The sequence below is a fragment of the Neofelis nebulosa genome, chromosome 6 (genome assembly GCF_028018385.1).
Source record: "Neofelis nebulosa isolate mNeoNeb1 chromosome 6, mNeoNeb1.pri, whole genome shotgun sequence".
Taxonomy (NCBI): Eukaryota; Metazoa; Chordata; class Mammalia; order Carnivora; family Felidae; genus Neofelis; species Neofelis nebulosa.
Genome location: NC_080787.1, coordinates 70,098,615 through 70,113,028, shown reverse-complemented (window position 1 = coordinate 70,113,028; position 14,414 = coordinate 70,098,615). Strand labels below are relative to the sequence as shown.

Genomic DNA, 14,414 nt, shown 5'->3' with positions numbered 1-14,414 from the left:
ATATTTGGGTTCACATCACCCACTTTTCCTACTTCAACCTATGACTTATAACTGCTGGACAGTTCATGAAGTCCAATAATTCCACAGATAAGCTACAAATTAAAACTGCGAATAAGGATAATTAGAGGGGTGCTTTGTATCTTTCCCTTTGGCAAGTGCTTTTGTTGACCTAGCTAAATTGTATTCATCTGCCTTATATCAGCAGTAAAAACAAATCCTGCAATTGTTCTTGACACATTGGCTCAGTGATACAACTACATGCATTAAAGATGTCAGATATTCTGATTAGTCACTAAATCTTCATCATTACCTTACTGTGTGCTGCTACTAATTAAAAGACATTTCCTACTCACATGAAGTTTATGGCTTGGTTTAAATTCTTGTTCTTTCGTCTTGTTCTTTATGCTTGTTCAAGTGTTTGTTCTGAATCGGGGAGATATTAATGATCTATATTTATGCATACTAATAACCAACATTAAGTGAACACTTCGTGTGTGTCAGGCCTTTTTCATTTAACTTCCCAGATCACAAATCCAGTAAGTAAAAGAGCGAGGCTTGAACCCAGGCCTGGCTCCAAAGCCTAGCTCAGCCCATACAGTATTCTGTTTAGTAGAATTTCTGGATTGAACCTGTACCTGTTTTTTGGTCCTTCTTGGTCATGGTCATTACAAAGCCTCTACAACTCATCCTAGAGTCTAGTTTCATAAAATAGCGAGCCTTCTTGCAGTTTACGGCTTTCAATTATTTTTATTCTCTTCTAGAAGTGGCATGTCTGTGTTGTGGTGACTCACCTCCCTAGTAGAAAGTTTGCAAGTTCTTCACTCGAAAACAGTGATTCAAAATTACATTTATGTGTACTTAGATGCCAATTAGACAAAAGAGCTGTTTAGTCAACGTCTTAAAAGGTTGTTTTTATCCTCCTGCTCTTTATAGGGTAAAAGGTACCAGTGGGATGCAGAAACGCAAGGATGGATTCTTGGTTCTTTTTTTTATGGCTACATCATCACCCAGATTCCTGGAGGATATATTGCCAGCAAAGTGGGCGGGAAACTGCTGCTAGGATTTGGGATCCTTGGCACAGCCATCTTCACCCTGTTCACTCCTGTTGCTGCAGATTTTGGAGTTGGAGCCCTCATTGTACTCAGGGCCCTAGAAGGACTAGGAGAGGTAATCTTTTTCTCTGTTTTGTTTTTCCTCTTAGCCCGTATCACTTTCTTACCTCCTTAAAATTATCATTCTTTGGTATGAATATAAACCAACAGTTGACATCGGAAGATAGGACTTATTTTTTAATTAGAAGGATGATTAATGGGGTGCCTGGGTGGCTCAGTTGGTTGAGTGTCCAACCCTTTATCTCGGCTCAGGTCGTGATCCCAGGGTTGTGGGATCCAGCTCTGCTTCAGGTTCCACGCTGAGCATGGAGCCTGCTTGAGATTCCCTCTCTCTCTCTCTCTCTCTCTCTCTCTCTCTCTCTCTCTCTCAAATTGAAAAACAAGAGAAGTGATTAACTAGAAAATAATTCGAGTTGATTTCATATCAGTGAGGTCAATGGATTCTCAAGTGGGAACATGATGAAACTGGAAGCTTTGCTAAAAACTCAGAGAAAACATTTCCCAGGGAACACTTCACAGGTCTTCCGACTCTCACTTCAGAAGATAAGAAAATAAATGACTAGAGGAATATCTGACTTCAGCTAAGGTCATGATCTCGCAGTTTGTGGGTTCAAGCCCCGCATCCGGCTCTGTGCTGACAGCTCAGAGTCTGGAGCCTGCTTCGGATTGTGTCTCCCTTTCTCTCTGCCCCTGCCCCATTCATGCTTGCTCACTCGCTCGCTCTCTCTCTCTCAAAAATAAATAATAAAACATTTAAAAATGAAAAAGAAAAAAGAAATGACTATTAAAACGGTTAAGATAGACCATCTTTACCTCTTGAACTTTTGCTGGTTTATCTCTGCTTTATCATTAATTGATTGCCCAGATCTAAAACACATTTTACACAATGGTTTGTCAAATTGCCTTGTTTTACTTTTAAATGTGTTGTTATTCATAGAGCTTCCTCTTTGTTCTTTTTTCTGGTTCTGGAACTTAGAGACAAATAATTTATCATTTTTTATAACTATCTTTGGTTATGATTTTTCTGGCCTTTCTGCTGCTTTGAGAATTGTTATCAGTTTTTATCTGTTTTTTCCTCTACTCCTAAGATTTTTATCACTTTTGAAAATTTTAATTCCTTATCTTTCATTTCCTTTCCACTTCTCTTTTGCATTTCATCATATGCACCTCTATCTTTAAATAATGATCTCTTTTTGTTTCTAACTTTGCGCTTCTACCTATGAAATGGAAGCATATATTTATTTTGCTCTTAACATTTCTTTAACCCAAACGAAATAGTGTCCTCTGGGTTTGGTATATAGAATGAAAGTTAGGGGGCGCCTGGGTGGCTCAGTCAGTTAAGTGTCCGACTTCAGCTCAGGTCATGATCTCACAGCTCGTGGGTTCTAGCCCCGTGTCAGGCTCTGTGCTGACATCTCAGAAGCAGCCTGGAGCCTGATTCGGATTCTGTGTCTCCCTCTCTCTCTGCCCCTCCACCACTCATGCTCTGTCTCTCTCAAAAATAAATAAACATTAAAAAAAAATTTTTTTTTTAAAAGAATGAAAGTTAGTAGTAGCAATGTACATGCTGTGTTGGAAAAACACTGACTAGAGTCATAAGATCAGAGTTTGGATAACAACCTCACTGTATCTAATGGTGAAACCATCGGTAAGCCCTAATCTCTAGACCTCAGTTCCATCATTTTTAAAATTGGGATTAAACTACGTGCCCCATCCTCAGTCACAGCTCAGATGTGATGATGATTGCTAGAGTGCTTTAAAGATTGCCAAATACTGTTTAAATTTAAGCTTTGATCACTTAATAAGCAATCTTATTTTGTCCTTATCAAATAGAGATGTACTGAATAAACTGTTTTGACTACAAAATAAGAATTACTCCCCTATTACCAGGTTCCTCTTCTCCTTACCTAAGTAAAATATACTTAGTTGCAGCATAATTTCTCTGATCCAGATATTGAATCTCCTTGCTGAATGTATTCCCATATGTTAGCTTCTTGTCTGTTTATGCCACTAATTTAGCATTACAGTATATTGGTTATATTAATACTACTCTCTCAAGTAACCATGTTACATCTAAACAGAAGTTGTGTTTGTTCTTTTGTATTTTTCTGTTCCTCCAGTATATATCATATGTACATTGCCTAATCCTTAAACTTAAGTCAGCATCTTTCCTCCCTAGCATGATTCACCATAAATATACCTACATTGTCCGTAGAGTTTTATAATGAAGTTTTCTACAACATAATCTCTGTAGATGTTTCCCAACACCTTAATCTTTATTCTGTAATGACTCATCCTGTGGTTGCTCTATGATACAAATTCTTATCAACTTGCAATGCTGCCTAAATGATTTGTGCCTTCTGTTGGTATTTCTTGCTCCCTTTTTTCTTTTTGAAGGAATCAGCAGAAAGTACAAAGTGTTAAAGCATTTATTCTTATCTCCACTAATAATAGCACTAGCTACCATTTGGCTTTACAACAATCGTGCAAGATAGGAAGTATTGTATTTGTTTTACAGATAAAGAAGTTAAAGTTCCAGGAAGTTAACTAATCTTTGTGAAGCTGCACAGTTAGTGGCCAAAGAGAGCTATGAATCCACTTCTTTGAATATACCAAAATCTATTCCCTCCCATTCTCCTCCAGCATCTTCTCCTCTCCCAAGTCTCTGTGACTCTCCTGCCTGCCCAGTTCCAGCCCCTTTATATCAGTAATTGGCATTTACTAGGCTAGTTATCACCGAGGAGGGGGGGGGGGGGGGGGGACTATAAATGCTCTAATTCAATTCATCAGGGTTTTTTGTAGGACAATTTTTCTTGTTGATTAAGGTCAATTTGCTTTGGGGTTTCCAGTACCCCAAAGCATTAGCTCAGCATTTTTTAAAGTTATATATTGGTAGTAATATTCCCATTTCATTCAGGCCATTAATAAAGTAAATGAATAAAACTGACCTTGAGAGGGATTCCTTTATGTCATCATTCAGTACCTTCTTTTAGATTTATTGTAACCCTTACCCTGGAGTCCTCAAGCCAATTGACAGAATCAATCTTTGTTGAGACTTTGAAAGTATTTCACTAGAACGTATTTTCACTCAAGACTCTAGAGGCATCTCACTTCATGGAACCTGATTCTAGTTTGATTCTTACCCAGAAATTTCTCTTACAACAAAATACTCAACTGAATTTAAAACATTCACAAATCTACCTTGTATTTCAGCAGAAATATCTTTTTCCTCTCCTCAGGGTGTTACATTTCCAGCTATGCATGCCATGTGGTCTTCTTGGGCTCCCCCTCTTGAACGAAGCAAGCTTCTTAGCATTTCATATGCGGGTAAGGTAACTATTCTTATATAAATTTTGCTACATGTGTATATCAGCCTTGGATTAAAAAAAAAAAAAAAAAAAAAAAACACCTGCACACCAGAATGATGTCAGATGCCTCCTTTAGGTGAAAATTAAGTTTTAGAGATATAATTTTATTATTAATTTTTTTTCTTTGGCTTAACATACAGCAATGCGGCTTACTTAACTAATATCATTTTCTCCATCTGCCGTCATTTATTTCATAATATGTTGCTCATTCAGATGTGAATGCCACGGGTTTTTTTTTTTTTTTCTTTTTTAAAGTCCAATAGCTGGAAAGTTGAACACTTTTGTCCTTAAAGTGTGATTTCAATTTTTTTTTTGTAAATGTTTATTTATTTTTGAGAGAGAAAAAAAGCACAAGCAGGGGAGGGACAGACAGAGAGGGAGACAGAGAATCTCAAGCAGGCTCTACACTGCCAGCACAGAGCCTGATGTGGGGCTCAAACTCACAAACTGTGAGATCATGACCTGAGCTGAAGTCAAGAGTCATACGCTTAATCAACTGAGCCACCCAGGTGCCCCTTCTGATTTCTCATTTGATTATCTAATAAGCATATCATGATTCTCAGTCTCTCTCTTCATACATCTTTTTTCTCTGCATTTATTTGCCAACATTTTGATCTATGGGTGAGATAGCATAAGCTTTATATATGAATTATAATTTTACCAGATCATACACTGAATGAAAACTTTTGGACTGACTGCTTTAAAATACATTGGCTGAGAAAGACCTCTCTGTGGTGACTTTTAAGCTAAAATCTGAAGGATAAGAATGAATCAGTCATGCAAAGAGCAGAAGGAGGAGCATTCCAGCCAACCAGAACAGCATGTACAAGGGCTCTCAGGCAGGACATAACATAAGAGTTCAAAGAAATGAAAAACCACTGTGGGTGGCTAGCACTTAATGAATAAAGGGCATAATGGCATAAGATGAGGTTGGAGAAATATACATGGGCCAGATTATATCAGACCTTACAGGCCACAGGAAGAAAAGTAGATTTGGGATTTTTTTCCTCCAAAATACAATGGGGAGGCATCAGAGGTTTTGAATCAAGAGAGAGACATGATCCGATTTACATTTTAAGAAAATGATTCTGACAGCTATGTAGAGATTGATGTGAGAAATCTGATGATAAGTTCATGAGCAGGTACTACCTGTGGTTCCTCTTTACCTATTGAGTAAAGTCTAAGCCTGAACTGTGGGTCAAGATTCTTTACAGTCTTCACCACTTCATTTCCACTAGCCTGGTCCCTGACACACAGTGTCTGAAGTAAAGTAGATATTCAGTAACTATCCAACCTATTTTTCCAGCCTTTACCTTCTATTCCTTTCCTTTACCCGAGTGAAGTTCCCAAACTCACTCTCTGCTTCCCTACATCCATTCCTTTACTCATCCTATTACATCTGCCTCCGTATCATCTTTCTTACCTTGTTTCTACAAGACAAAAATCTCACCCGTCTTTCAAAGTGTATTGCTGCTTCATATATCTTTTCCTGACCTCTAGAAGTCAGAGGCAATCTGTCCCATGTTTGAACTTCCACATTGCCCTGTGACACTTAACACTTTCTAAGATGTGATAATTATTTGTTTATTTTTGTCTCCTACATAAGACTAAAACTTGAGACCAGAAACAATATCTGATTATTTTAGCTGCCACTGTACCTATTAAGATATCTTCTATTTGATGATGAAAATTAATTTCAAGGCACCTGAGTGGCTTAGTCGGTTAAGTGTCCAACTCTTGATTTCGTCTCAGGTCATGATCCCAGGGTCATGGGATCAAGCCATGCGTTGGGCTCTGCTCTGAGCATGGAGCCTGCTTAAGATTCTCTCTCTCTCTCTCTCTCTCTCTCTCTCTCTCTCTCTCTCTCTCCCTCTCCCTCTCCCTCTCCCTCTCTCTCTCCCCCCCCCCCGCCCCTCTCTCCCACTCATGCTCTCCCTTTCTCAAAAAAAAAAAAAAAAAAAAAGAATTTCATTACTTATTTATCTGAAACATTGTAATATATTTTGGGCAAATTACATTACTAAAGCTTCATTCTTATATCATCAAGTATACTGCAGTACATTATGTTTATCAGCCTTAGAGACCATCTTTGAACCTTCCCCCAAGCACCTGGATTTCTAACACATTTACTAGTAATGTGTCATTTACTAGCTCATGTTATGATAGGTCCTATATTGATGATACATTCTAATTCATCAACAGCTACATAGTTGTAACTAATGTAATTACATATTAATGTGTACATTTTATAAACTGTGGATTTTCTAGTAAATGATTCCTTGAGAGAATCTGTTAGCCATCTCCTTTAAGCAATAAATCTGTCCCCTCCTTGTTCATTTCTCCTCAAAGTTTACAAAATCTTTGTTGTTCTAGGAGCACAGCTTGGGACAGTAATTTCTCTTCCTCTTTCTGGAATAATTTGCTTCTATATGAATTGGACTTACGTCTTCTACCTTTTTGGTAAGCTTATTCAAAAATTTAACTTAAATCATAATGTAACAAATGCGAAATGTAATAGAAGTCTAATAATTGTTTAAAAATGTATATTCCAAATCACTGAGGTTACCAACTCCTAAAAGTACAAAGTTCTAAAATACTGACAATCTGTTTTTTAACTTTATATGGTTAAAATGATCTAGTTATGACATGATGTTAATTTTGGAATATTTCTCAATAGAAACTGCTGTTGAATTCAAGACTTTAATGCCATACGAAATATCAAAAATTACTGTGTTGGTTATTATAAAAATTTATATTTTGAAAAGTTTTTTTTTTTCTCAAGCAAAGTAGAATGCCCTCACTTGGTAGTTTTAATCTTTTTTTTTTTTTCTTTTTATTCAGTCCCAGGGCTTTTCATTTCTCAATCTCATTAGCAGGTTGATTCATGTTTTTAATAAATGAGATTGCCATGTAGACATTTCATGCAGAAAATACATCTGCAATCTAAACAAAAAACAAATCAAGCAAAACCAGATACCTGTGGAAATAATAGGTTGTGGACATTTATTTTTTAAAATATTTGGTAAACTCTGAGAGGCAGACTCATGTGGTTAAAATTGTTCTGTTCCCAACTTATAGGAGATGATACAGATAGCAAATATCCCATTAAGAAACTATGAGTGGAACTTGAAATCAGCATTAAGCTGAAACCAATTTTACACTAAGTTTATGATTCCATAATTTTTTCAAGACATGTTAAAATTGCTGTTGGTGCATTCTAATTTTATTTAATTTATTTTTCTATTCTAAGGTATAGTTGGCATCATTTGGTTTATTTTATGGATCTTGTTAGTTAGTGATAAGCCTGAAACTCACAAGGCAATCTCCCGCCATGAAAAAGAATATATTCTTTCATCATTAAAAAATCAGGTATGGACTTCGGCACATTTTTAAAACAATTTCAGAACTTTTTTCTTCTCCAGAATTGAGGTACCAATTTTTTTAATAGATATTTCTATTGTGCATGCTCTGGGCAAAGTAGAGAGCAGGCAAATGAAATAAATATATGAAGTAATGCTTTGTTTTGTCTGAAAAATTACAATTCTTTCAAGATTAAATATGTATGTGAAAAGTTACTTTTACAAGTCACTTTAAATTTTATTTTTTTAAAGTAATCTCTATACCCAATGTGGGTGGGCTCGAACCCACAACACCAAGATCAAAAGTCACATGCTCTACCACTGAGCCAGCCAGGTGCCCCTATAAGTTGCTTTAAACCTTCTAAAGTGATGATTATCAGTAAGTCTTAAGTTTGTCTTCTTAATTAAGAGAAAATAAAATGTGTTATTTATGAAAAATCTTATAGCCACATTCTAAATGTGATTTAATAATGAAGTGTGATTTAATAAGGAAGACAGCACATTTATTATAATATATAATATGATTTAGACCTACCTGGTTGATTCTCTGGAGTAGACCCTTAGAAAAAAATTATATGTTATTAATATGTAATATTAATAATGCACAATAGCATGTCAGAAATAAAAGTCTGTCATAATTTAATACAATAAATCTTCAAGTCATGCAAAAATATTTGTCTTTTGGGGGGAATAAAAGAAGAACATGAAAAGTCAGGAAAAATTAAACAGTTTTTTCTTTAGCACTATTAATGACTTCATAGTTATTTTATTGGTTTTAAGAACATAAAATATTTTATATAAAACTTTCCTTGCCCATTAATTTATTATTGATATTTTCAATTTTTATATATAGTACAAATAGGCAGCAATTAAACACTCATTCACCTTTCTTTTTAATTTTTTAAAAAAAAATTTTTTTTAACATTTATTTATTTATTTTTGAGACAGAGAGAAACAGAGCATGAATGGGGGAGGGTCAGAGAGAGAGGGAGACACAGAATCCGAAACAGGCTCCAGGCTCTGAGCTGTCAGCACAGAGCCCGATGCGGGACTCGAACTCACGGACCACGAGATCATGACCTGAGCTGAAGTCGGACGCCCAACCGACTGAGCTACCCAGGTGCCCCTCTTTTTAAGTTTTTAAATTTTGCTACAAATGTTTCTATAAGCTGTTGAACTTTCAGAAATATGGCATATCTTGGTCTTAAGGTTGGCAAAAACTCAGAAGAAATCATAATATAATAAAGAAAGTTACTTTGAGTCCTCTGCGATGTTAATCAGATGAATCACCCACTTTTTCCCCTAAGAAACAGATAAAAGTAATTTAATGCATTGTGAACAGATCTTGCTATATAAAACTTGCTATGTTTTGTCATATTTTTTTAGCATTGATGGTCAACAGCTTACTTATTTCAGTACGTCATTTTTATTATTTTTTTATGGATTCATGAAAACTTTTCGTTTATTTAGATTTTTTTAAAAGCTTCCTTTCTCGAGCCACCTGAGTGGCTCAGTCAGTTAAGCATCCGACTCTTGATCTCAGCTCAGTTCTTGATCTCAGAGTTGTGAATTCAAGCTGTGTTGGGCTCCGTGCTGCATGTGATGCCTACTTAAACAAACAAACAGGGGTGCCTGGGTGGCTCAGTCAGTTAAGCATCTGACTTTGGCTTAGGACATGATCTCACAGTTCGTGTGTTCGAGCCCCGTGTCTGGCTCTATGCTGACAGCTCAGAGCCTGGAGCCTGTTTCAGATTCCGAGTCTCCCTCTCTCTCTCTCTCTCTGCCCCTCCCCTATTCATGCTCTGTCTCTGTCTCAAAAATAAAAAAATAAAATAAACAGTAAAAAAAAATTTTTTAAGAACCAAAAACAGGAAAAAGCTTGCTTTCTTTTTCTACCTTGATATGTGTCTAAATCTTTCCATATCTAAATTTAAGGTTAACTTGTTTTTCCATATGCTTCAGAAAATGGAATATTCAGAAGCAAGGGGAGTCAGGAGAATTATGTTTCACAGAATCCCAAACTGCATTCTTAAACCAGATGATGTTGTGGTTGAAAACATCATAAAATAAGGGCTCCTGGCTGGCTCAGTTGGTGGGGCATGTGACTCTTAATCTCAGGGTTGTGAGTTTGCCCACAATGGGCAGAGAGTTTACTAAAAAAAAAAAAAGAAAGAAAGAAAGAAAAGAAAAGAAAGAAAGAAAAGGAAAAGAAAATGCCATAAAATAATGATGTGTTATATGAAGCTCCACCTTTAAATCTTGGATCTAAGAAAGGTTCTTTGTCAGATAGTGAGGACTTAAAAATTAACATGAGAAAGAAAATGAACAAGACATGGTTCCTGTGGTACCTGTGATCTCCAGAGGGAGACAGACATTGATGAACATAACTTCAATATAATATATGCTGCTGTATAAAAAGAAATGCTCCCTTGGGGTGCCTAGATGGCTCAGTCAGTTGAGCATCTGACTTCGGCTCAGGTCATGATCTCATGGCTTGTGGGTTCAAGCCCTGCATCAGGCTCTGTACTGATAGCTCGGAGCCTGAAGCCTGCTTCGGATTCTGTGTCTCCGTGTCTCTCTGCCCCTCCCTCACTCATGCTCTTTCTCTCTCTCTCTCTCTCTCTCTCTCTCTCTCTCAAAAATAAATAAACATTTAAAAAAAATTTTAGCAACAAAAAAATAAATGTTCTGTCTCCTTCTTTTCCCCCAAATACCCTACATCTTTGATACAAAGTGGATAGCATAAGAGTGTATCTACCAAATCAAATAAAAAGAAAAAGCCGCAAGAAGGTTAATACTAGCTCTTCCTCTTTTTGAAATAACAGTGAACCCTGGAGGCAGGGTTCATAGGCAGAAACATAGATTGCTTTATTAGCTTTTGAGAAACCACAGAGCGTCAGTGTGCAGGAAATGTAATAATCTGATGCTCCGGGTTAATGGATTCCAGGCTTCTTAATCATGCATCAATAAAAATATGGGAGCTAACACTCTGAATAAAGGTATATTTATTCATGATTACATACATGTACTACTGTACTTATATGTATCATAAAACATATACAAAAATGGATTTTTTAAAGAGTAAATAAAATGAAATAAGCAGTATGTACATAAATTTGTAATTTTAACAGGAAAACCTTTTTATCACATAAAAATTAGTAATTTTGTTTAATGGGAGCAGTGTTGAGTATGTTATATTTGATGACCCTACTATTATTTTGCTTGGTGAGGTAGCTGACAAAGAACTCATATGAGGAAAAGTGTCAGATTCACTATTTTCTTAGTGTTCCTTTGTGCCTATGTTATTAGGATTCTCTTCTATGACTTGTCTGTAAGAATCTTTTTGAAGACACTGTCAATTTTGTAGGTTTGTTTTATTTAAAACTGGCTAACAAAATCCATAAACCCACTTAAAAAGGTGGGTAAAAACTGTAATATGTTGTGGTACACTGAGAGCAAACCAGAAAGTGAGGATCCCATTAACCCCTTTGAATTGGGGAGACCATACAATATGTGATTGATACACTCCAAGGCCAACCTATGTATTAAATATTAATAGAGTTTCTTGTTTTAGAATAAAAGTGAGTATAGATAGAAGTTCTAATATGTTTTTCCACACAACAGTTAATCATCTTGTATCCCCTAAGGTGCTTACACCCTACTTTGAAGACCATTTCTCCAGAAGCTACGTAAACAAACTTTCTGTTGCATAGTTCTTATTAATCATTATCATTGAGTAAAGATTCGATAGTGAAATATAAATTATAAGAGTACTTCCAATCTCATTCCTTTGCCCTATGTCAGCCTCTGAATTTGATTATGAAACTATATTTTCTAGATGGAGAAATTAATACTGCAAGTGAATTCTGACGTTCATAAGGGATGTTTAGGGTTGACATTATAGTTATAAGATTACATTTCTATTTTTTCCTTTAATCTGAATCATGGATTCTTTATTGCTGTTTAATATTTTGAAAGAGTTGGTTTAAAACTCTGGAATTTACTAGTCAAGGCTGGTAATGTGTTCTGGGTGGAATTTTGGCTGCTAAGGTACAGATATAAACATAGCATACATGAATTGTGCCTGTCATTTTGTTTTGTTTTGTTTTGTTTTTTTCAGCTCTCTTCACAGAAGTCAGTGCCATGGGTACCCATGCTAAAATCACTACCTCTTTGGGCTATTGTAGTTGCACATTTTTCTTACAACTGGACATTTTATACTTTATTGACGTTATTGCCTACTTATATGAAGGAGATCCTAAGGTTCAATGTTCAAGAGGTAAGAAAAAAGAATCATCTCCTTCTTGTATAAAGTGTACATTTTTAAACTACAGACAGAATTTGTTTTTATCTATATAAAATTGTTATTTTGTATCTTCCATTTTACTCTCATATCCTGAACTGCTCTTCTTGCTTCACAACTGTTCCTTCTTTTTTCAGTGTGTGTTAATTCTTGATTCAAGGTACCTTTGGGCTGGTATCTCCCTTAACCATAAAGGTCTTATTAGTCCCTAGTAACATGCCAGGATATCAGACAACAAATTCAAGTGTACCCGTATTCACTTCTCAAAGGGACGGCGGTAGAACTCGCTGGCAGCTGAGAAGGGACTTGGGAGACCTGAGGTCGCTCTGCAGCATTATTTAGGCACTGGCAGAGCTATAGTTGCAAAGCTGTATAAGAAGAGCCTTCCTGAAACTGCCGGTTCTTTTGAACCCATCAGATTGAGGCAGTTTCTATCAGAATCTCTGTGTTGATGGGTTTTGTCTTTAAAGAGCTTGAAGAAAAGCCTGAACAGAAAAAGTCAGTTTATACGGAAAATTGGTGGTGTTTTTGCCTTCAAAGTAAAAGATCAAAGACATAAATGTGAGAGCTAAAACAATAAACTCTTAGGAAGTGTACATCCTTGTGCCCTTAGCACACCAAAAGCATAAGTGACCGAAGAAAAAAAATACATAAATTCTATTTCATCAAAATTAAAAACTTTTGTGACGCAAAAGACACCATCAAGAATGAAAATACACGGGGCGCCTGGGTGGCGCAGTCGGTTAAGCGTCCGACTTCAGCCAGGTCACGATCTCGCGGTCTGTGAGTTCGAGCCCCGCGTCAGGCTCTGGGCTGATGGCTCGGAGCCTGGAGCCTGTTTCCGATTCTGTGTCTCCCTCTTTCTCTGCCCCTCCCCTGTTCATGCTCTGTCTCTCTCTGTCCCAAAAATAAATTAAAAAAAAAAAAAAAAAAAAAAAGAATGAAAATACACACACACAAAATGAATGAAAATCCACTAAATGAGAGAAAATATTTGCAAATCATATTTCTGATAAGGATCTAGAATATATAAGGAATATAAAAAATATATTTTTTATAATATATATAAGGAATATATATAAGGAATATATTTATATTCCTTATATATATTCCTTATATATATATAAGGAATATATTTTTTATATTCCTTATATATTCTGGAATTCATACAACTCCATAATAAAAAGACAACCCAATCTTTTAAATGGGCAAAGCATTTGAATAGACATTTCTCCAAAGAAGACATACAAATGACCAATAAGTCCATGTAAAAACGCTCCACATCGTTAATCATTAGGAAAATGCAAATCAAAACTATAATGGGATACTACTTCATACCTATTGGAATTAAAAATAATAATAATAAAAATAACCCAGAAAGTAACAAGTGCTGGTGAGAAGGTAGAGGAAATGGAACCCTTATACATTGCTGATGGGAATGTAAAGTAGTGTAGCCACTGTGGAAAAGTTTGGCAGTTCCTCAAAAACTTAAACATAAAGTTAATATAAGACCCAGAACTCCCCTGGATATAGACCCAAGAGAACTGAAAACATATATTCACACAAAAACACGTGCCTGAATGTTCATAACATCATTATTCATGGTAACCAAAAAGTGGAAACAGCTCAAATGTCTATCAGCTAATGAATGAATAAACAAAATATGGTGTATTCTACAATGGAACAACTCAGCCACAAAACGAAAGATGGCCCTGGAAGTAAAAAAGCAGCCTGGATGATGAATGTGAAGGCAGCAGGGCTGACTGCACAATTGCATTGGCTACACAGACAGATACACAGCTTTAAACATTGTTAAAGTGAATCTCCAGTCACCTGTCTTCCAAAGCATACTGGGAACACTGGCCATGGACCGAACCTTAAACTGCATCCAAGCAGCTAAGCTGGGAAGAACTCTGGCTACTGTTGAAAATCAAGATCATCTATACTCAAATATATCCACAAATTGCATTGACAGAAGTTAACCTGAAACGAAGCTTTGGCAATAGCATGGGGTGAGTTTCTCATGAGCAATCTTGTTTTCCTAAGCATTCTGTGAGTTGAGCCTGACTATAATCTACTGTATGACAAATTGCATGGAAAGTTAAAGATCATTCCACAGATGCTTCTGTTTGAGATTTTCCTGAGAGAACTATGGAAAGAATGAAATATCAATTAGCGTTGTGCGTTTAATTGCCTTCATCCATTTTTCATTGATTTTTTTTTAAGTTCTATGAGAGACTTTAAAACCAGAATCACTTATCTTGCATTTTTA

At 36.1% G+C, this 14,414-nt stretch overlaps 1 protein-coding gene across 4 annotated transcripts in view; it reads left to right on the top strand.

Annotated features, from left to right (window-relative positions):
* The window catches only part of SLC17A5 (solute carrier family 17 member 5), a 52,087-nt gene that overhangs the window by 7,947 nt on the left and 29,726 nt on the right, over positions 1–14,414 (top strand). For all 4 annotated transcript variants that reach the window (XM_058734486.1, XM_058734484.1, XM_058734488.1 and 1 more), the window contains 5 exons: positions 934–1,167; positions 4,352–4,439; positions 6,854–6,940; positions 7,731–7,849; positions 11,960–12,118. In XM_058734486.1, coding sequence (XP_058590469.1) covers positions 934–1,167; positions 4,352–4,439; positions 6,854–6,940; positions 7,731–7,849; positions 11,960–12,118 — 687 coding nt within the window. The remainder of the gene's footprint in view (positions 1–933; positions 1,168–4,351; positions 4,440–6,853; positions 6,941–7,730; positions 7,850–11,959; positions 12,119–14,414) is intronic.